Here is a 21,121-nt window from a genome sequence, read left to right on the forward strand (position 1 = left end):
TGTATATACGTATATATGATATATTTCTATGTATCATACAGAGAAAATATATTTGATACATACATTTATAAATATATATGTATATGATACAGATAAAGAGAGTTTAGGTTTAGAAAGTAAAATAGAGGTTTTAACTACTTGGGAAAATAGAAATTAAAAACAACTGGATTACTATTTTGGAAAAATATAGTTGTGTCATCTGTGTTTATATTAGTCCAGGTGTTATCAAGACAGTTAAGTGGGGAAAAAAAAAACTTGTCCTGCATCTATATCAATGATGCTATTACATCATATGAAAACTGAAATCTTTCAATTTTGGGAAGAATTAACGTTAATAATTGCCTCTGGATCAGGAAGAGCTTCACTAGTTACCCATGCAAGTGATGAGTTTAACAGTTTGGTGGATTTTGAAATTTTAATTTCAGTTGAATTTTATGTGTCATACTCTATTATCCTTTTGCAAGAGAAAACAGAATGCTATTATTTACAGCCTTGTTTTTTAACACAGAAAAAGAAAAAGAGGAAAAATGCTTCGAATTTCACTTGACTTGCAAGACTAAAACTTCACAAACTAAAATGACAAATGTATGATTTGTAAAATACAGTTACAATTAGGTTTTTTTTTCATAACAATCTGTGGTGAAATGTAATGGGAAAGCAGACACTTATTTTAAAGATGCAATTTTAAAAATAAAATTCAAAACTTAGGAAACAGAAAAGCACTCAAGTTTTAGCAGGGATTTTAAAATGTCATCTACAAACTACAAATACAGGTAATCAGCGATACCAAATAAAGTATTTTGAAGGAGTTAAGGGTAATGTATATTTCCAAAAGCCGTTACCAGGCTTTCTGTAAGTCCCTTGCAAGAATTCCACTTTAAGCATTGTATTCTCAAATATTATAACAGGCAGACCTAGGCATTTGCTATATTCTTTTCAAAAATTTAATGGCAGACATCACCCTAGGTTCCCTAGCGTTTAAGGAGAACCTCTCCTTCTAATGATTCTCTCACAGTTTATTGGAACAGGAGATTGTATTTACTAACCAGATCAGGCAATCTCAAACCATACAGAGGAAATCAGAAACCGGTCACTCACGGCTACCACAGTGACTGCTTCTGAGTGTGGTTCAAGCTCAGTCCAGGGCAGGCAGATGAAAGGATAATCTTAAAGGTGACTCTGGAGAGCAAGTGAGACTGTAACCCCAAAACTTTCTAGGATAATTCATTTTCACTTCTACCCAGTCAAAACGACTATTGACATCATCAATGAAGTGCTTAAGTCTACCTGGAGGTGGCGTGGAGCAGAGTGAGCATTCCAGAGTCCCAGACAAGAGGAGATGTGCACGAAAAACGCTATCTTCCTGTCAGACACCTGTGCCCACCGCCCCAAGCACTGCCCCTCTGGTCCTTCATCAGCCTTTGCGCTGTGTCCCTCCTGCTCCTGCAATGGGCCACAGCACAGAAGGAAAGAGTCCTCCGGAATGGGTGACTGTATAGAAAGCAATCGAACCTTTAATCACTTTTCCCACTTCACACTTCACACAGTTCTTATTCCTATCTCTGCTTCATGCCTTTCAAAGAGAATGTTAGAGGCCTTTTTCAATTTTCATTTCTCAGTCTTTTCCCCATCCCGTTCAGTACCCTAAACTTCATCAGTTATTTAAAATAACCTTTTACCCCCTCCTCCCCTTCCGAGGATGTTTCAACTTCTCTGGCTCTCTTCCCCATCCTTACCTCCTCCAATTCTTTCCTCCTGGTCCTGGCCTCTTAAACCCGTCTGGGGTTGCCCTTTGCCTGTCTTTTCTCCTCCCATCCCTCGCTGAACCCTTTCACCTCATCCATTCCCTTGTCATGCTCTCCAGATTCCCGGGCTGTTTGCTGGTGAGAAATCTTTGCTGCAGCGAGGACCGGAGTCCCCCGCGCGCAGCCCAGTGGCAGAAGAGGGCTAGGCTGAGAGGGAAGCCAGGACTGTAGGAGAGGGAGGCAGCCCGTCCTCCTCAGGAACCTGCAAGGATGCGGCAGGGGCCCGGGGGCATGGGGAGGTACTAACCCCCCGGAGCCCCCGATTGGGGCTTGCAGACCTGGCCCGTGGGCCGATTTTCTGCCTAGCGCAGCCGAGAAGCAGAGGTGCCAGGAAAACCAAGAGAGGGGCGCTGGGGGTGCCCATCCCCAGAGTCGGTCCCTCTGCGAACCGAGGAAGAAAAGAGGAGGGAGTCAGCGAGTGGTGAGAAGGGAAAACCTGTCACCAGACTGGCTCCGGAGCGTCCGGGAGACTGGGGCGCTCCGGTGAGCACCCAGGGGGTGAAGCCAGTCGAGCGGTGGGAGAGGGGCTTGCGGAGGGAGTGCGCGCTCAGGGAGGGGACGCCAGGAGGGCAGCGATGCTCCGGGCTGGTGCAGGCTTGCGGGGGGATGTCGGCTGGTGCGAGCTGGGGAGCGCGTGTGGCGGCCGCAGCGCCAGTGTTTGTGTGTATGTGAGAAAGCAAGGGGCGAGCGCGAGTGCGAGTGAGGCAAAGATAGAGCGCATGTCTCATCCCTGCGAGCAGCCACTAGACGCTCCACCACCATCTTTTGCATGTGCAACATTTGCAGCCGGACAGAAAACCTCTCCCAGGGCTATGGAGACTGCGGGAAAAATCTGGCGGCTCGCGATGGATTGCTAAGGGGAAATAGTCATAATCTTAAACCACCGAAACCTCTTTCCTTTTTTTTTCTTTCTTTCTTTTTTTTTTTTTTTTTGGTTGATTTTAATTTTAGCGCCATCGTCTTCAATGCTTCTCTGAACAGCCTTTGGGAAGAGTGCGAGAGAAAGAGAGAGAGCGCGCGCCAGGGAGAGGAGAAAAGAAGATGAGGATTATTTGCAGACAGATTGTCTTGTTATTTTCCGGATTTTGGGGACTCGCCATGGGAGCCTTTCCGAGCAGCGTGCAAATAGGTAAGGTGTGCTCCGATGGGGTGTGCATTTGGCTGGTTGTAGCAGACATCCGAAAGTGAGTTAAATGAGTTGCTGATAAGCAATTCAGGGAAACCTTCAGCAGTTCCCTTCCCCTCTGTTTCCCTCCTCTTCCTTTCTGTCCTTTGCAAAAAGACTTCCTCTTTAGTGCAGGTTCCGTTGGAATACACCCAGGGCAGCCCACCCATGCGTTCTCAGCCCAGAGCCCTATTTCCACCTTTACCTATAGTCGCTTAAGTAGGATTGAAATAAGTTGGGGGAAAGCCTTCGGGGAATTTGGTTGTATTTTATATGATATTTATTTTCATCCCTTTCTCTAAAGCATAAAGTGATGTCGAGTTTGTTTAAAAAAGAAAAAAAAAATCCACTTCTTCCCATTCTGGACCCCGCAGCTTTTTTGCTATTACAGAAAGACACTGTTTGAGGAAAAAGACATTTCCACCGGCACTCCCTGCCTTTTCTTGCTACCAGTTAGCAGATTCCAAAGTTAGATCCCTTTCTTGGAAGCTTCTCCCCTTTTATTTTGTTTTCTTCTTGAAGCGTTTGCCCTTATTTCTCTACCTCGACTCTATTTCCAGGGACACCCTCCATCCTCGGCTTTTCTTGCTATTCTCCTCTACTGTCTTTTAATGGGACGCAGCTATTGAATTTCTTCCAGCTAAGCCCAGCCTCAACACTGCATCATTTCTCGTGGACTGTGCATGAAACGGAGTTAATTAGGCTGAGTCCACGAGCTGCAGGAAAATAAAGTTCATTTCTTCTTTCTGATTTCCCTCTTCCCTGTGTGGCACTATATCCCTTCATTTCCGTATTTTAATGTAAATCTCTTTTCCGCTCATCTGCATGCATCTTAGAGAGAGATGCCCTGAGGTGGCTGATGTAGCAGTGTGCTGGAAATCAGGGGGACGGCAAGAGAGAGAAAGGAACATTCACTAAATGGTCTCAGAGGTCGTTGTGATCAAGACACATTGGGACAAGAAAAAGCTGAGCTGCTCTAAAGACTAAATACTAAGCATGCACCTTAGGGACAAAGGGCAGTCTCCCTAGATGTGGCAGGTATAGCTCTTTAATTGTATGTGCTTGTGAATGGCAGTAGATTTGACTGTGCTTGGGGTGGGTATAATGTTTACAAGAGGAAATATTGAATGTGCTTTTCCTGCTGTTTTTAATAGGTGGTCTCTTCATCCGAAACACAGATCAGGAATACACTGCTTTTCGATTAGCAATTTTTCTTCATAACACCAGCCCCAATGCGTCGGAAGCTCCTTTTAATTTGGTACCTCATGTGGACAACATTGAGACAGCCAACAGTTTTGCTGTAACAAATGCCTGTAAGTAAAACATAAGTTATGAAAAATTAGAAGAGAATTAAAACCAAGCAATGGAGTCCTCTTCCTCTTTGTTATTATTTAATTTTTTTTAGAAAGAATTTCAAGATTCCCACAGTTGCCTGGTTTCAGGACAAATCACAGTTAAAATCAAGACTTCGTCTCAGGGATGTTTAGTTGGTTTCTTTTCTTTTCCTTAATTTATTTTTCTTTTCTTTCTTCTCCTCCCTCTCTTTGCTTCTTCCTGACTTTCTCTTTTATTCATTACCTGTCTAGATCATTCAAGTTAAATTCCCCTTTAACATTTTAGTGTTACTCCTATCATCCGAATGTCAATTTAGTGAAAATTGTACTCAAGCTAGTTTTTTATTCTGTTCCTTTGGTTTTTCTTATTTGCTTTTCACTTGAGTAAGCATAGGTCTTGCTTTTAAAGAAGAAACATGAAGGCCATGGAAGCCTTGCTAATAGTGAGAAAAAGAGGGGAGTGGTGGTGTGGAGGAGATATATTTGAGTCGGTTGGTTGACGCTGCAGATGATCTGGTGATGTCACTTGAGGCTGCCCTGCCCTTATATTCTGGGGTGTAAATGTCTCTTACTATCGCATAATGCATATATCCTGTGGATATAACTCCATGAATCCTTACCTTGATGCCAAATCACATTAGGCTCCCATCCACCTGAATTCACCAACCAACCCAGCTTTATCTATTATTCCACACAATGAAACTAAACAGGTGACCTCACCTAATGCCATAAGAAAGCAGTTGTACAATTCCTTCCACTCTCACCAGGATACTGTATAACTTAACGTAAAAAAAAAAAAATACAATCAACTGTGCATGTTAGTTTAAAACACATTGAAACATGATCAGTCAATAGCAGTTGTATTGCTTTTTCCTTCTGGAAGGAAGGGCATGTTTCAAATACCTCGTCACATTTATATGCTAATTTCCCACTGTTCTAAATTTATAAATTCAGATAATGACTATAGATTACTTAAGAAGTAGGAATAGTTTCTACATACAGTTTTGCATGTTTTCACAGTTAATAAAATGTTCAAGCTGAATTGTAAAGCCTTTTTGTCGTATCAAGCTGGGAACATTTTTATTTAAAATTCTTTCAGTACAAGAAAGTGTGCTGAACAAAGAAACAAGTGAAATTGAAAACAGAGTTTTTAAATTTGTCTGGAGGACATCTGTTTCATCAACTTAAATTATTTAATTTGTATGTGTTGGCTGTTAATTCATATAGCAGATAACATGATAAAATTTTCTTAATTTTTGGTATCTCTTTAACTGTTAATTCTTTTTAGAACTTAGTTTCATGAGGAGCTTGAAGCATGTGTCACTTTTGCAAAGTGAATAATTATATTATTTTTCAGGAAGGCTATAGGTTCTACGAGTTACTACTTAATTTTTAAAACTCTCTTGATGTATTTGGTGATAAAATCAATATTGCATTAAAACAAAAGGGAATTATTTTCAATCAGAAGTGCACATAAATTAGAACAAGGTTTGTGGGTAGTCTGTTTTGTAAAATTTCTCAGTTACTAGTTTTATGTTCCAAGTTTTAAAAGGGATATCAGCATTCTAAGTAGTTCTAAGGAAAGCATTCTTTTAATACGTAAATATTATTTGTTTATTTAAATGTTTTTCTCATGTCTCTCCTAAGATTCTGTCAACACAAATCTTACTACCTTTAAAAGTAATCTATGATCCAAATACATGTGAAGGTACTTTATCAAAAGTAATTATTTTAACATATTAATTATTATTATTAAATTTTGAAAGATTTCCTTACAAGTGGCAGATATATCTGTTTTATTTTGTTTCGTTTTTAAAAATTAAGATCTTAAATATTCTAAAGTTTGTATTGTGACTTCCAATAATGTAAACTATATGAGGCTAATCCTCTTTTCCTCCTTTTTGTTTGTTAACCTCATTTGGGATAACTGTAACTAGTATTATTTTATTTATGTAATAAAATATATGTGAAATAAAGTGTTACTGGTAAAGTACTTGTAAACATGATAAATATTAGCAAGTTGCATACAGAATTAAAAAGTAGAAAAAAAAATGAAACGTAGAGTATGTTATTCTTTAACATATAAGGATTGAGAAAATTGACACAAGTAAACTTTAAGTCTGTTTATTTAGAATACAAGAATAATACAGTATTAGTGATCTAATATTCGTTATAATCACATACAATTGATTTTGCGTATGTTTAAAAATTTTTTAAGAAAACAAATTGTAAATAAGGAGAAAACATTTTCTAGCAGAGAAAAGGAAAGTTATTTTGACAAATGAGTATGCTGAAAATCCTTAAGGCAAATCTAAGCAGAATTTGGGAAAAAATCAATAGTCAGAGTGTGGGTCATGTGATTGGTGTTTGTTGAATGGACTGACCGAGAGCATACAGACTTGTGATTTTCCAATCTAATTAAAGGTAAAACGTAAGCAGTAAATATAAGGCAACCTCATTTATCAAGCTCTATGCCTTTGAGTACAAAAGGGTAAAAATAGGTCTTGAAATTTAATATTCTAGAGAATTAACATGAAACTTATTCCTCACCATGATATGGACTGGATTTTTAAATTTGTCATGTTAGATTAAATAAAAAGACATAATATGTGGCTGGTTAAGTTTATTTTAGTCATGATTTTTCTACAGTGGCTCCTTGTAAAACTGAAGGATCTGGTCTGTCTGTGAATAAGGGCCATTAAACGGTATATGTTTAATTATTTTGTGGAATGTATACTCAAAAAAAAAGACAAAGAATAAAGTGTGTTAGTTATCTAGGGGACAGTTTATTTAATGCTGGTTCATCTGCCTCAAAACTAAATTAGTGCTCTAAGAATAACTATGGTAACATAAACTATTCTGTGTATAGAGTTTACATGCTCATAAGTCTAAACCTGATTAACTTAAACTTATAATTTTTGGTGTAAATCCCACATTCCTGAGGAAGGAACAATTTTGGCTTATAGTTTATTCCAACTATTCTATTATTGGAAAGTCACACTTTGATGAATATTAAACTAAAATTATATGAAATACAGATAATACAAAATTATGACCTATTACAATAACAAAAAAAGTGAGTGTAATAGCCCTTGTAGTCAAATTTCAAAATGTAATTACAAGTATACATTTTTTTGCGAGGTATCCATAATATGAAGTATGGTAGAATGGACATTTAAAAAATAAATTTAATATAGGCAACTTTCTTTAATTAAAATGTCATACTGTTGTATCACAGGTAGATAACAGAATAGTTATCTTTGCAAACAAAAATGCTAGTTTAATTGGATATGTCCATCACAAAACATTTGAGATAACCCAAAAGCTGGCTGTTTTCTCATATTTTTTCAACAGTTAATAGATAGAGATATTTTGGTTTGGAGGATGAGATATGTTCAGTTTGACCAAAAGTAATAACAAAAATACTAAATTAGTCCATCTCCAAATTTTGCAAAAGATAAATATATTTTAGTCACTTTGATTATTAGTTTAATTCAGCTACATTAGAAATCCTGTAAAAGAATCAGCCCTTTAAAAAGGCAGTCCCTGTCCAATATAATCCATAAATATTCAGATTCTGAAATGAGTCATTTAAATCTCAGATGGCAATAAGGAGGTACTAATAGAATGGATCAAGTACACATGTATTATCACCTTGGTGAAATAAGAATAGAATTTTATAGACTGTTTAAAACTTTTAAAACTTTGATAGAAAGGACTAATTGATTAATATTTTTTTTGTTTTAAAGAGTGATTTTTTTGTCTTGTTCTCTTTTTCTAGCTAGAATCATTTTATTCAATTGTTTAAAAGATAATGGATTGAAAAGCTGTAAAAATCACAAATAGAATCAATATTATGCCCTAGTAATGATGAAAAAGTTTCTTTTTTAAGTTAAATATTAATTCTGTGTGTCCGATTTATTTGTGGACTCTAAGTATCCAAAATGAGCAGTACTTTACAAAGTACTTGTAAAAGTATATGTAAAATAGAGTTGTTTAGTTAATTTAAATACATTGAAAATGTGACACTAAACCTAGTAGGCTCTGCAGGATTTTCCCCTTATAAAGTAGGTACTTAATAAAAACTCACTGAATTTAAGTGTACTAAATAATATAATATTTTTTGTTTAATTCAACTATGTTTAAATATTTTTGCACGTTTTCTCTTCCAGGATCATGAAGCCCTAAAAAGGCATTCTAAGAGTTTACATTGGACTAATATAATAATCTTAAACATGCTAAAGATAAAATTCTGATGATTTGACTTGCAAAGTTGTTAGTAAAGAAATACTAGAATTAAATACTATTTGACTTTTGTCTATATTTAGGAAAATGAGTGATGTGACTCAACTGTGACTCTCATTAGCTTTTCTTATTTTGAATTGGTAGCAAGCTTCTAAGTTGATTTCAAATAATTCTTTAGTTTTATATTTTTTCTCTCTTACCTTAATTTTTCATCCTGAGATTGAGAAAGATATGAGTCATATTCTTATAGTTTTTCTCTTTCTTAAGTGATAGGATGATGCATAATTTGTATATATTTGATGTATTTTAGAGTTGTCGTAGGATTAAGCTTTCATAAAGCTGTCAAAAAAACTCCTAATTTTTTTTCTATCTGGAAAGTGTTATTTCTCAAGGAGGAAATATTTTACTTCCTGGCATTGGGAAATATATATATACATATGATTATATATATAAAATCTTATTGGAGTAATATTATTATTCTGGATTTTAAAATGAAGGATAAATAACAATACACCTTACACTTTATGACAACCCATAGATTTTTTAAAACTATATATGTGTGGTGTATATATATTTATATATTTTTATATATATATGATTTTATTTAACCTCAAGCTAATCTTACAGTGAGACAGTCTAAAAAGAAAGTAATTATGTTCTAGTTAAGACAGCTTTGGTACAAAGGAGTTACTTTACTTTCCAAAGACTATCTAGTAATAGACTACAAAGCCAGAGCTTGAACTAATTCTTATACCTACTATCCTAGTGCTTTTACTGGAAGGCCATAAGTGTGTGAAAAAGATAACATCTATACTGAGCCTGCATGAATTAAGAAAGAAAAAGGAATTGCCATTTATCTTTTCTCTAATTTAATTGCAACATTTTGAAGAAAACAGGGCAAGACAGTACTGGGCAACTTATTCATGAATCACATGACAGGGAATGATACAGCAAAGGCTGAAGTCATATTATGTAATGAAGCCATCCATTCATTCATTAGATGAGATAATGAATTATCCATTTACTCATCAAACATGTTTATCAAGAGCAACTCTATTCAAGACATTATGCTAGCAGCTGGCAAGACAAAAACTTATAAGAGTAGTTGCTGACCTTAAGGAGCTGATAGCCCAGTGGGAAAGAGAGACAAGTCAGTGATTACAGTAATGATTACAGTACAATGTTGTAAAGTGCTATGACAGAGAAACATTGCTAGGAGAGAGATGGACACGGAAACGGGAAGGATAATTACGCCAAACTTGGCATGGCATCCTAAGGATGATATTGCCTGATCTGGGTGTTACGATCTAGTTGAGTCATTTGAAAAAGAACAAGGAAGGAGAGCATGCCTCGTCAAAGGAGTAGTGCACGAAGAGACACCAAGTTGTGGGAGAGCCAAGTGTCTTTGACCCATTGAACGTGGATTAATCTGGTAATAGTATTGAATGTGAGGAGGGGACTTGTGCTAAGGGGTGAGACTTTGTAGATCTCAGAGGTTATGTAGCTATGGTCAGGACACTCTTCTGAATACAAAGAGGGACCCATAAATGATTGGAACACAATAATGACATTAGCAAACTTATGTTTTTTAAAGAACAGGCTAGGTTGCAAGAGGGAGAATGAATTGGAAGAGGACAAAATAGGTTAAAAAGACCAGTTGACTGAGTCTTAAAGTAATACGATTTAGAATGATGGCTGCTGAGTTAAAAGTGGAAGCATGGAGGAGAGAGAAAAGCACATAGAACCAATGCAGAATTTTTGATGGAACTTAGTGGTTGGATGTCTGTGTGGGAGGGTGCAGGGGAAGTGTGATAAAAATAAAAGATGTTTTTTCAGCCTTCTGGCTTGGGCAAATGTTTAGATAGTGAGTAAAGAAGCAACGCACAGAAGGAGCAAATCTGAGTGGGGAGGGTGACTTTACAATGGACTTACTGATTTTGAGGTGTTAAAAATACATCCAAAGGGAGATGTGCAATAGAGATTTGCACATGTGTGTCTGGAGCTTTTGGGTTCAGTCCGAGCTGAAGACAGATGATCAGTGAGCCTTGGAGACTTGGAAGTGAATGAGATCACCCAGAGAGAGCAGAAGCAGTGCCAAGAGTGCTGAGAATCAAACCCTGGGAAGAACCAATGTTTGAGGGGAAGAGAGAGGAAACAGGTAAAACAAAGAAAGCTGAGGAGAAGGGGTTACAGAATTCAGAGGAAAATGAGGCAAGAGTAATTTCATAGTAGCCAAAAGATAGGGAACCTGTCAAGTAAACAGTGTTCAACCTCGTTGACAACTGCAGTGTTTAAAGAGAGAATTGCAAGGATAACTGTAATATCTTCAACATAGGTCTTTCCTTTTCTTTTCAGAATGTTCTTTTGTATTTGACCAGAAAAAAAAGCAACCCCATAGAGATTCTAATACTACATATGTTTTTGGATATATTGGCCTAGAATGTTCTTCTTTCACTTAGAGATATGGAGAGATAATCTCCTCTGGAGTTTTGAGCCAGATGAGTTTGAATTGGCAGCCTGATAGCGGGCAAGTTACTTAACACTTCTGAGTCTCGATTTCCTAGTCTGTTAACACAGATAAATCACATATATCACATATAAATTTTATGAATATTAGAAAATAATATGGAAAATATTCCACATGTAGTTAGAAAGCAGTTATTATATCTGTATTTCATTTTCTGTGTCATATGAAAATTGTATGTCTGAGCCAATTTTAATATTTCAAGTTATTTATATTTTATATTTATATTTTTAAAAGGCATTTTAAATAGATTTTTTGATATTTCATAGAAAATTTTTTGACTTCTCACTGAATTGTTAATTTTAAATCATGTACACAAGTCTAAAGCCATATTTGTCGAAATTATTTTTAAGTCTTAAGAGAGGGTAAATTTATCTAAGATCTTTGGGCCATTCAGAGAGAGGATTGTTTCATTGATAGATTAAAGGAGGTCAATGAATTCTCCTAATTTTATGCAAAATTGTGTGTACTTGTGCACAGTGTGTGTGTGTTTACAGAGACACAATCAAACTTTTGAACAGCTTCTCAATGAGTTCCAGTCACAAAAAAGGCCCAGTACTTCAGCCCTAAAGGAGCCACACATAAATTAGATGAACAAACAGCTCTTCATTCCCTATCTTCATCATTTTAGAAGCAGAATAGATTTTAGCCTTGAAACCAACCAGGAATTTTTTTTTAATGAAATCCATCTCTACTACTTTCTTCCTTAACATAGAAAATAATCAGTGTGTCTTAGCTGGAAAACCCCTTGGCTTGGTCCTCTGCCTCTCACATTGTCATCTTATAATTTTTATTGATTCTCTTACTATCCAAAGTGTTACATATTCTACCTCAGCTCTTTCTATTTTTATCACCATTTACTTTTCCCTACCATCACCACTCCTGGAACACTGTGTTCTTGAAGGTCATCAGTGACTTACAAATTAGTAAATCCAATTGTTTTTTCTTATGCCTCGTTGTCTCAGAATAGTTTGCAGGATTTGACATTGCTGACAACTCCTTGTTCTTTGAAACTCATTCCTCCTCTTGTAGTAATAATAACTACTATAATGGAGTACTGTGTGCCAGATTTTGTGATCTCAATTTTTACAAAACTCAGAAGTAGGCATTATTATTTTATAGGTGAAGAACCTGAAGATTTGCACAGCTTAGAAAATTTGTCTAAGACCTCAAAGTATCCAGGGCATCTGAATTTAAAGTCAGTTTTCTTAGCCAATACAGGATTTGCCTACCATTCATACCACAGCATCTTGATCAGTACGGTATTGACAAAATACCCAACATTCAGTGTGACTGTTGCTGGTTAACTCTTAATTCTGATATCAAGATGTTTTCTTAAAGTTACCTCTGTCACAACTTTTACTTACCCCAACAAATATGGACATATTGATTTTTCTATGAGGTTTGTAACGCAGCACAAAAATTTCAGAATCCAAAATGGTAACACCCCCATTACTTTATATTGCCAAACTCATGTCATAAACACAACCAAGTGTAAAAACGACTAAATGACTCTTTTAACTGTTATGTAAGCAGTGTTGGATGCTTCATTAGTTGGCCGGCCTACATATTTTTATAGCAAAATTATTTGATTTCAGGATAACTGCAGATATTCAAAACTATTTTCCAGAATGTTTCACTTAAATATTTACTGAGCTGTCAAGTATTTTCTTTCCATTTTTTTGGGGGGGGGTCATATTTTTGGATTTCAAATAAATAGGGTGATGACTGTCCTAAAGAACAACATGTTATGTCAAAATTGCTCATTTTTAGAGCATCATCAGGTGCCTCCGACTTAAGAAAACTGATGATATTGTCAATAAAAAGTTTAACGTTATGTTAGAAATAAAAGATAAAAAATATTTGAGATATATCCCTTCTTTCAATAAGCCACTCTGTTTTTCCAGAAATAGCAAAAATTATACTATAAGCTGTAATTACTATTTGCTTATTTTTGTTACTGATATGTTTATTCCAAAATGAACAGACTTTAAATATATTATGCCCTGTGATTTTCCCATTTTTTATATTTTTATCTTAAAACTCACACATACTTGTAAAAATTTCAAATACTTCAGAAATCTTAAAAAGTTAGAATATTCCTTAATCTCAACACTTGGAGCTAATCAGACTAAACAGTTTGCTACAGATTTTTCCAGACTTTTTTTTCTGTATAGACCTAGAGAAACAGACATTACTCTAAACATAAGCTTCTAATATATATCTAGAAATAAAAGTATTTAATAAGGTAATATTTTATAGCTATATCTTATTAATGGTTTATTTCTGTTAATCATAAAAGGTATTCTTTTGGTATTTAAGAACTGCTCCATTTTCTTGTACTGCTGCATAACATGCCATTGTATGAAGTTTCTATGATTAATGTACTCAATCCCCTTGGGATCAATATTTAGATTATTTCCAGGTCTTTGATATTACAAACTAAACAACAGTAAAACTTCCTGTACCTGAGTGACTATTCCTGCAAGACCAATTCCTGGAGGTGAAATTGCTATGTCAAATAATTAAGATTTATGCTTTTAATAAATATTATCATATCTTTTCAAAACTTATTTAAATTTACAACAACCAGTATGTGAGAATAATTTTTTTCTATGACTTGCCAACAGTGACGATTTTCAGTTTTTTGAATCTTTACTTGTCCTGATGGGTGAGGATGATTTCTCATTGCTCCTTTAATTTACACATTTTTGGTTAATTGAGAGGCTTAGACAATTTTATTTATCAGATCTGTGTACTTCTTTCTCTTTCTCTGTTCTTTTCCTTTACAAATGTTTTCTTTTTCGGTTGTGACAGTGTTTTACATACTATAGAAATTAACCCTTTGTCATATATGTTGCGAATTATTTTTCCACTTTCCCTTTGGCTTCCAGATTCATTGATGATGTCTTTGGCCACAAAAACATTTAAAATTTTTGTTTAGTCAAACTTGTGACTCATTTTCTTTATGGCTTCAGGGTGTTGTGTTAGCATAAAAAAGGCATTCCTAGCCTTACAACTATAAAAATATTATTCTATATTTTTTCTAGCATTTTTATAATTTTTAATTTTATGTTTGTAACACTAACTCTTCTGGAATTTATTTTCTTGCATTAGAAACTGATCTTTGTGAGTTTTTTTGTGTGTTATTTATTTGCATAAGCTGGTCTTTTAAAAGTGCTTTCAACTGCTACATTTGTGCAAAACTGATGCTCTTTTTTGACTGAATTTGAGCTTGGACAGAAATTCTGCTCTTTATCTTCTGAAGTTCTCCTATTTGTTGTTCTTCACTTATTTACCCCTTTCTGATAGTCTTGCTCCTTCTATTATTTCCTTTTTTTTCTTTCTTCTGATTGTCACTCACCACCTGACCAAATCCCCATGCCTCTACCTCCAAAGTACATCACATTTTCACTTTCTCCATCTCTATTTCACCCTCCATGTCCAAATCAATTGTTTTATTTTAATTTTTTTACTTACATAAATTTATGAGGTAGAAATGCAATTTTGTTACATGTATAGATTGTGTAGTGATGAAGTCAGGGCATTTAGAGTATGCTTCACCTGAATAACGTGCATTGTACTCATTAAGTAATTTATCATCATCCACCCTCCTCTAACCCCCCCCATTATTCAGAGTCTACAATGTCTATTAGTCCAAACTCAGTTGTCCATGAGTACACGTTGCTTAGCTCCCACTTATAAATAAGTATATGTAATATTTGATTTTCTGTGTCTGACTTGTTTCACTTAAAATAATGGCCTCTAGTTCCATCTGTGTTGCTGAAAACAACACAATTTCATTCTTTTTTCTGGCCAAGTAGTATTCCATTGTATATATATATATATATTATTTTCCTTATCCAGTCCTCCACTGATGGACGCTTAGACTGATTCAATGATGTTGCTGTTGTGAATAGCTCTGTGATAAACATACGAGTGCAGGTATCTTTATAATGATTTATTTTCCTGTGTATAGATACCCAGTAATGGGACTGCTGGATCAAAGGGTAGTACTATTTTTAGTTCTCAGACTAAAAGTTGTGCTAATTTGCATTCCCAATTGGCACTACTTTAAAAATTTCATAATTAGTCTCCTGCTTCTGCTTCTTACCTTTCTCCATCTACTTAACATATTTGAGCTGGGAGTACCCTTCTGAATTTATAAATCAGAGACTGTTTCTTTTGTACCTAGAACACTCCAATGACTTTTCATTGTTTTAGAATAAAATTCCAACTCTTTACCATGGTCCTGCATGAAATGACTCTTGCCTACTTCTTTGTCTTGTTCACCATTCTGGGGTCCACTCTGGTCTTCTTTCGTTTATGCCCTTGTACCTGCCATTCCCTTTTATTGGACTCCTCCAATACAGTTATTTGCCTAACTAGAGTTTTCTGAATCTTTAAGACTCAGGTTAAATGTCACCATCTCAGAAAACTTTGCTGGCTAACCTCTGTAGCCTAATTTACCCCACACCCAAACACCAATCACTCTATATCACATTGCCAACCTAATGATCATCTTTTTTTTTCTAATCACAATCTGTAACTATTATTTCCAAATATTTGTTTACCTATTTATCATCCATATTCCCCACTAGAATAAAAACTTTCAGGGCTGTGTCTGACTTTTTAAACACCCTGTCCTCATAACCTCTCACAATGGTTGGTGCAAAATAGGAATCGGTAAATATCTTTGAATAAATGAATGAGAAATACGTGGTAAGTTTTCTCTTCATTCATCTTTGGGGCATCCTTCAAATAGCTAACACTTTTCCTGTGCTATATTAGTGAAAAATCAAGTGAAGGATATGAAGACAATGGGATAGTAGATCCAAAATAAATATTACATATTTTGTTTATCATAAGCATTTTTTCTCATTTGTTTCCATTAAATTCAATTTAACATATGAGCTGAGTATAAAGAAAATATATCCTAGAAGTTAGGACTGTTAATGCTAATTGACGTACATTGTGCTGGTCAGATTGCACTTTGATAAATTTAAATCTGGTAGAAGATAAATTCTAGGTACATATAACATTTAGTATCTGCTGACAAAAGAAATTGAAAATGCTGATACAAACCACTTTCAAAGTAGGAGGAAGCCCTTTTGGGAAGCCCAGGTGAACTAGCAAGCACACTCAGGAGAATCCCATCTGTTCAGACATAGGCTACTTCCTCAGCACTTCTTGGAACTAGGAAGCTCTTGGAAAGAGAGGGTTGGAGTCAAATGTATAACGTTATTCCTTTCAGTTTTTGATCATCTACATTGCACCTTCTATGGTAAATCTCATGAGCAATTTGTTAGTTTCCATAACCCTTTATTCCCTCCTTATTTGAAATTAGGTTATCCTTGGTTAATTACTTAATCTTTAACTATGTATACAGTCTTACCTAGGCAAGTTTGAAAGGGAATTCATCACTTTTTGTTCCAAAAATTTAACATCAATACAAAGTGATCCCTTTTTTCCTCCCCAAAAACATGCACGTTTCCTGCTTTCTTAATGGGAAGTCTGTTAAGTCAAAACGTTACTTTCTTTTCTCTGACAACTAGGAAGCTCATTTCCAAATTTACTATTTAGTAATAACATTACTCCTCATTTTAAACAATTTTCGTTGGTTTTACATCTTTGATTTTTCTAAAATCATATTATATATGTATATGTATAATATATGCATACAAGTATTCCATATAGAATATATATACCTTTAGACTATGCACATTATTTTTGGAAAGTAGCACAGAGATACTGTGATTATAAATTTAAAAATGTCTGTGTGATATCCCATTTGACACAGATGTTGGTCAGATTTTGCTTAAATAATCAAATTTCCTTTTTGGTAGTCTCTGTATCTTGTATATGCCTTGGAAGACAGACAGAGAGAGACGGACAGACAGACATATGTAGACAGATAGATAGATAACCTGTCAACACTGTTAGACTGTGAGTTCCGTGACAACGAGGATGATACCATATTAAAAACTCTATCATGAAGGCCTATCTGTACTCATATGTTTGCAGACTGTTTGTTGGAGGAAGTAGGGGAGAAAGAGAGAGAAACTGTTTCTTGATTGGATATCTATAACAACAAATTCTTAGCCAGAATTGAATAACACAAAACAAATCTGGTTAATTTTCTTATGACTCACACTCATCACATTTTTAAAAAAACAGGTATCACACATCCCTTTAGTGATTTCCCAAGCTAAATAACATTTCTTTACCTAACATAGTTTCTAAAACCTTTAACATCCAAATTCTGGCATTCTGGATGTCCCCTGGACTTATTGAAATTTTGTTAAAATATAATAAATTAACTCACACAATACACTCCTGTTACGATCAGTATAGAATTAAACTCCACATTCCTGACACTCATGATTATGGCCTGACCTGTTCTGTCTGGATGGGAATATTACTTCCAATTATTTAGGCATTGTACACATAAAGAGTTGCCCAAGATTATTTGGGTCTTAATTATTCAGTTACATCATTATATTGGTTCCTGTTAAGTCTATGCTCACACTCTGCTCTTTTTTCCATACAAATTGCTACAAATTAACCTCTCCATAGAACATTTTTAAAAATTCACAGTTAGAAATATTTTTTATGTTCACTCTTAAATTTTAATTTGTTTGGAAACATCTAGACCGTCCTCAATCTTAATTCAGCTAGCTATAAACTATTTTAAATTCTGTGGGACTCTTTACTATAGTATTACCCATATTGCTGATTAAAATGCAGAAAAGGTTGTGATACAGGATAGATGTGGGATGATGCCAGGATATCAATCAATACATTTGAGGTCCGTGTGGGCAGTTACATGTGGATGCTTTTAAAAATAATTAATTTGATCAAATTTCTCCATATTGTCCATAACGGTTGCCATTTCACTACACTGGTAAATTTTTTAAAGTAAAACAAACATAAGGGCCATGAAATCTTGCAGAAATATTTCAGTGCAACTACATTGGATAAAGGAAAGCACACATACACACATACACACACACATACATCCTGCATTCAGATTGAAAAGAAAGGACAGAAGATATATAACAGATAATTCACATTGGAATAAATAAATAAGCCCAGTAAACAAACTATAAAGTATATTTAACCTTAATAGTCAGAGAAAAACAAATTGAGATACACAATTTTACATAATAAATTAGCAAATTTTGGTGGTAAAGATGAAGAGAATGTTAAGTCACTCAAGATATCTGGGACACTTAAAATTGATACAAAGCCTTTGAAAATCAATTTGTAACAATTTATCAAGCCATTGAAATCGTGAATCATTTGACCCCATGAATGTAGGAAAACCTCTAAACACGAAAATTTTATTAAAGCCTTACCTAGCAATATTTAGTTGGGGAATGGTTAAACTAATTAGCATCCAGCCAAGCTGCTTAAGGAAGTCTGTTGATCATGAGAGTTCTCCATCTGACTTGTGCCAACAGTTCTAGATTCAGGAATTTTTTATGTAGACTCTTTATATGCTTTTATTTTTATTTTTATTATTTTGTTTCATTTTCTTACAGAAGGGCCAGGGTCATGGTAGAAAGATGTTCTAGTCAGATGCAAAAAAAGATGTCCTCAAAATGTAATACTGATTTATGGAGCTCATAGAGCTAGTTGAGTAATTTTTTAAAGCACGAGTTATTTAGAGAAGCATAGATATTCCACACAAGTCCTGGCTAATGTCCAGGTAAAGATAGGTGCATTGTTTGTCTTGTGCAGATATTTGGAAATTCTAGTAAATGAATGATACAGGAAAACACTGCTGTTCATTTTACCCCAATGTTTTGTATTTCCTTTTCTTCACCTCTCATAGGTGTTGGGGGGAAATTCAGAAATTATGTGACAATCTGCTTGGTCTTTGAAAGATTCTGCTATACTCTAAAGAGAAAGAAAAATATTTCAGGCAGAGAAAACAGCATTACAGGAAAAAGTGTAAGGTGTATGGATGACTTTGGAGAACGATAATGCATCTGGAGAATAGAGTAGGGGTAGGGGGGATGGCAGGTAGGTGGTGGAGTGGAGGGGTTGGGAGAGGGACTGGACAGCACTGCAGAGGCAGGGAGGGGACTTGTAAACTGCCCTGGAGGATAGGATAAGGATGTTGTGCCATATTCTTCCACAGAAGACAGCAAGAATTATTTTAAGCAGTCTATACATTATTATATTTGTGTGTTAAAAAGACTTCTAACAGCACGGTTCATCATTCATGTATATAGCAAAATGTGGTTCCTTTCCCATATCAAATACACTAAGAAGCCGTTTCCTAGACAAGGAATGTTATTTTGTTACTTCAGTTGCTGTTTGTAAGACCCATTGTTGTATGTAATTCTGCTCACTGTTTTTCAGCAAGAACTGTTAGTTCTAGCAACAAATACTTAGCTTATCATTGCAACCATGTATCTTCCGAACTGCAAACCAAGTCAGTTATAATAAACAGGTTGGAAAAGAGCTGGCATTTGGTGGGAGGAAAGTAAACAAAACTTAAGCACCTTCTATAATATGCATAGAGGCAATAAAATCTCCCTACAGATTAATATAGATGCCGATAGAACACTATATAGTCAATTGCTGATTACATATCAAGCATCCCTCAACTTTTTAAAGTTATTCTTGATAGAGGTTAATTATTTAACTTAGTTGGCACAAATAAGAATCTGAACTACAACCGTGACTTGCCACTCAATCACATATTACAGAGTAATAAAAACTTGTTAAAAAATGAGTTGAACAATTGCAAGATTAAAATAATAATTAATACAATTACCATCATATATATGTGTGTATATGTAGTACACACACACAAACACACACACACACACACACAGAGCCTGCCAAAGGGAAAAATACAGTGAGATAGTAACATAAATAATTTGCAAGATATGGTTATTCCTTCTCTTCAAAATAATGATTTATGAACTTTCATGTGCATACCTTTGCCCACCATTATTTGCAAATTTATTTCTTAAAAATGAAAATATAGCAAACACATATAGAGTTCAGAATAACTTTATAAATCACTATATTTGTTATGCATCACATATCAGACCTTTCATGTACATATATAATATATACATGCTGATATGGTTTGGCTGTGTCCCCACCCAAATCTCATCTTGAATTGTATTTCCTATAATCCCCATGTGTCGTTGGAGAGACCCGGACATTGGAGTTGAATCATGGGGGTATGATAGTAAGTGAGTTCTCATGAGATCTGATGGTTTTATAAGGGGATTTCTCTCTTTGCTCGGCACTTCTCTTTCCTGTCTTCATGTGAAGAAGGACGTGTTTGCTTCCCCTTCCACCATGATTGTAAGTTTCCTGTGTCTCCCCAGCCATGTGAAACTGTAGTCAATTAAACCTCTTTCCTTTGTAAATTACTCAGTCTCGTGCAGTTCTTTATAGCAGTGTGAGAACAGAATAATGCACATGACTTTAGCATTTTTTTCTTTATTTCACAAAATTTGCCAATGATTGTATGTTATAAAAACAAAGTCACTGTGAAAATAAGCCTCATTTTATAGATTTGATAAAATCACAGATTAGAAAACAAGTTTCAATATTTTTATTGAGAGGACATTGTTGCTAAAATAGTATTTTATTTTCAAAACAGCAATGTCTTAACCTCTTTATATTTAGAAAACCCCATCATCTCAGCCCAAAATCTCTTTAAGCTGGTAAGGAACTTCAGCAAAGTCTCAGGATACAAAATCAATGTGCAAAAATTATATTGTATCATATTTTAAAGGGCCAGTCTGGGCAAGATGGTGAAACCTCTTCTCCATAAAAAAAAAAAACAAAAAACAAACAAACAAAAAAACATTAGCGTGGCTGCCACTGCTATGTAGTCCCAGCCACTCAGGAGGCTGAGGCAGCAGGATCCCTTGAGCCCAGGAGTTGAAGGCTGCAGTGAGCTATGATTGCACTCCAGGCTGGGTGACAAAGTAAGACACTGTCTCTAAGAAAATAAACTAAAAATAAATAAGTAAATAAATAAATAGGGACATTTTCCATTTCCATTTCCATT

The 21,121-nt window shown here is 35.2% G+C and overlaps 1 protein-coding gene across 6 annotated transcripts in view; it reads left to right on the top strand.

The window, feature by feature from the left end:
• Positions 1–1,219: 1,219 nt before the first annotated feature.
• The window catches only part of GRIA4 (glutamate ionotropic receptor AMPA type subunit 4), a 381,426-nt gene continuing 361,524 nt past the window's right edge, over positions 1,220–21,121 (top strand). For 2 of the 6 annotated variants that reach the window (XR_010127632.1, XM_063671385.1), the window contains exons 1-3: positions 1,221–1,883; positions 2,757–2,934; positions 4,125–4,283. Coding sequence is in view for 5 of the 6 variants with exons in the window: in XM_063671385.1 (XP_063527455.1) it covers positions 1,854–1,883; positions 2,757–2,934; positions 4,125–4,283 (367 nt within the window). In the remaining variant the exon portion in view is untranslated. Of the gene's footprint in view, positions 1,884–2,756; positions 2,935–4,124; positions 4,284–21,121 lie in introns of all 6 variants that reach the window. The other 4 variants (XM_054440025.2, XM_063671386.1, XM_054440024.2 and 1 more) reach the window with 4 other exon arrangements.

This window comes from Pongo pygmaeus, chromosome 9 (assembly GCF_028885625.2).
Source record: "Pongo pygmaeus isolate AG05252 chromosome 9, NHGRI_mPonPyg2-v2.0_pri, whole genome shotgun sequence".
Taxonomy (NCBI): domain Eukaryota; kingdom Metazoa; phylum Chordata; class Mammalia; order Primates; family Hominidae; genus Pongo; species Pongo pygmaeus.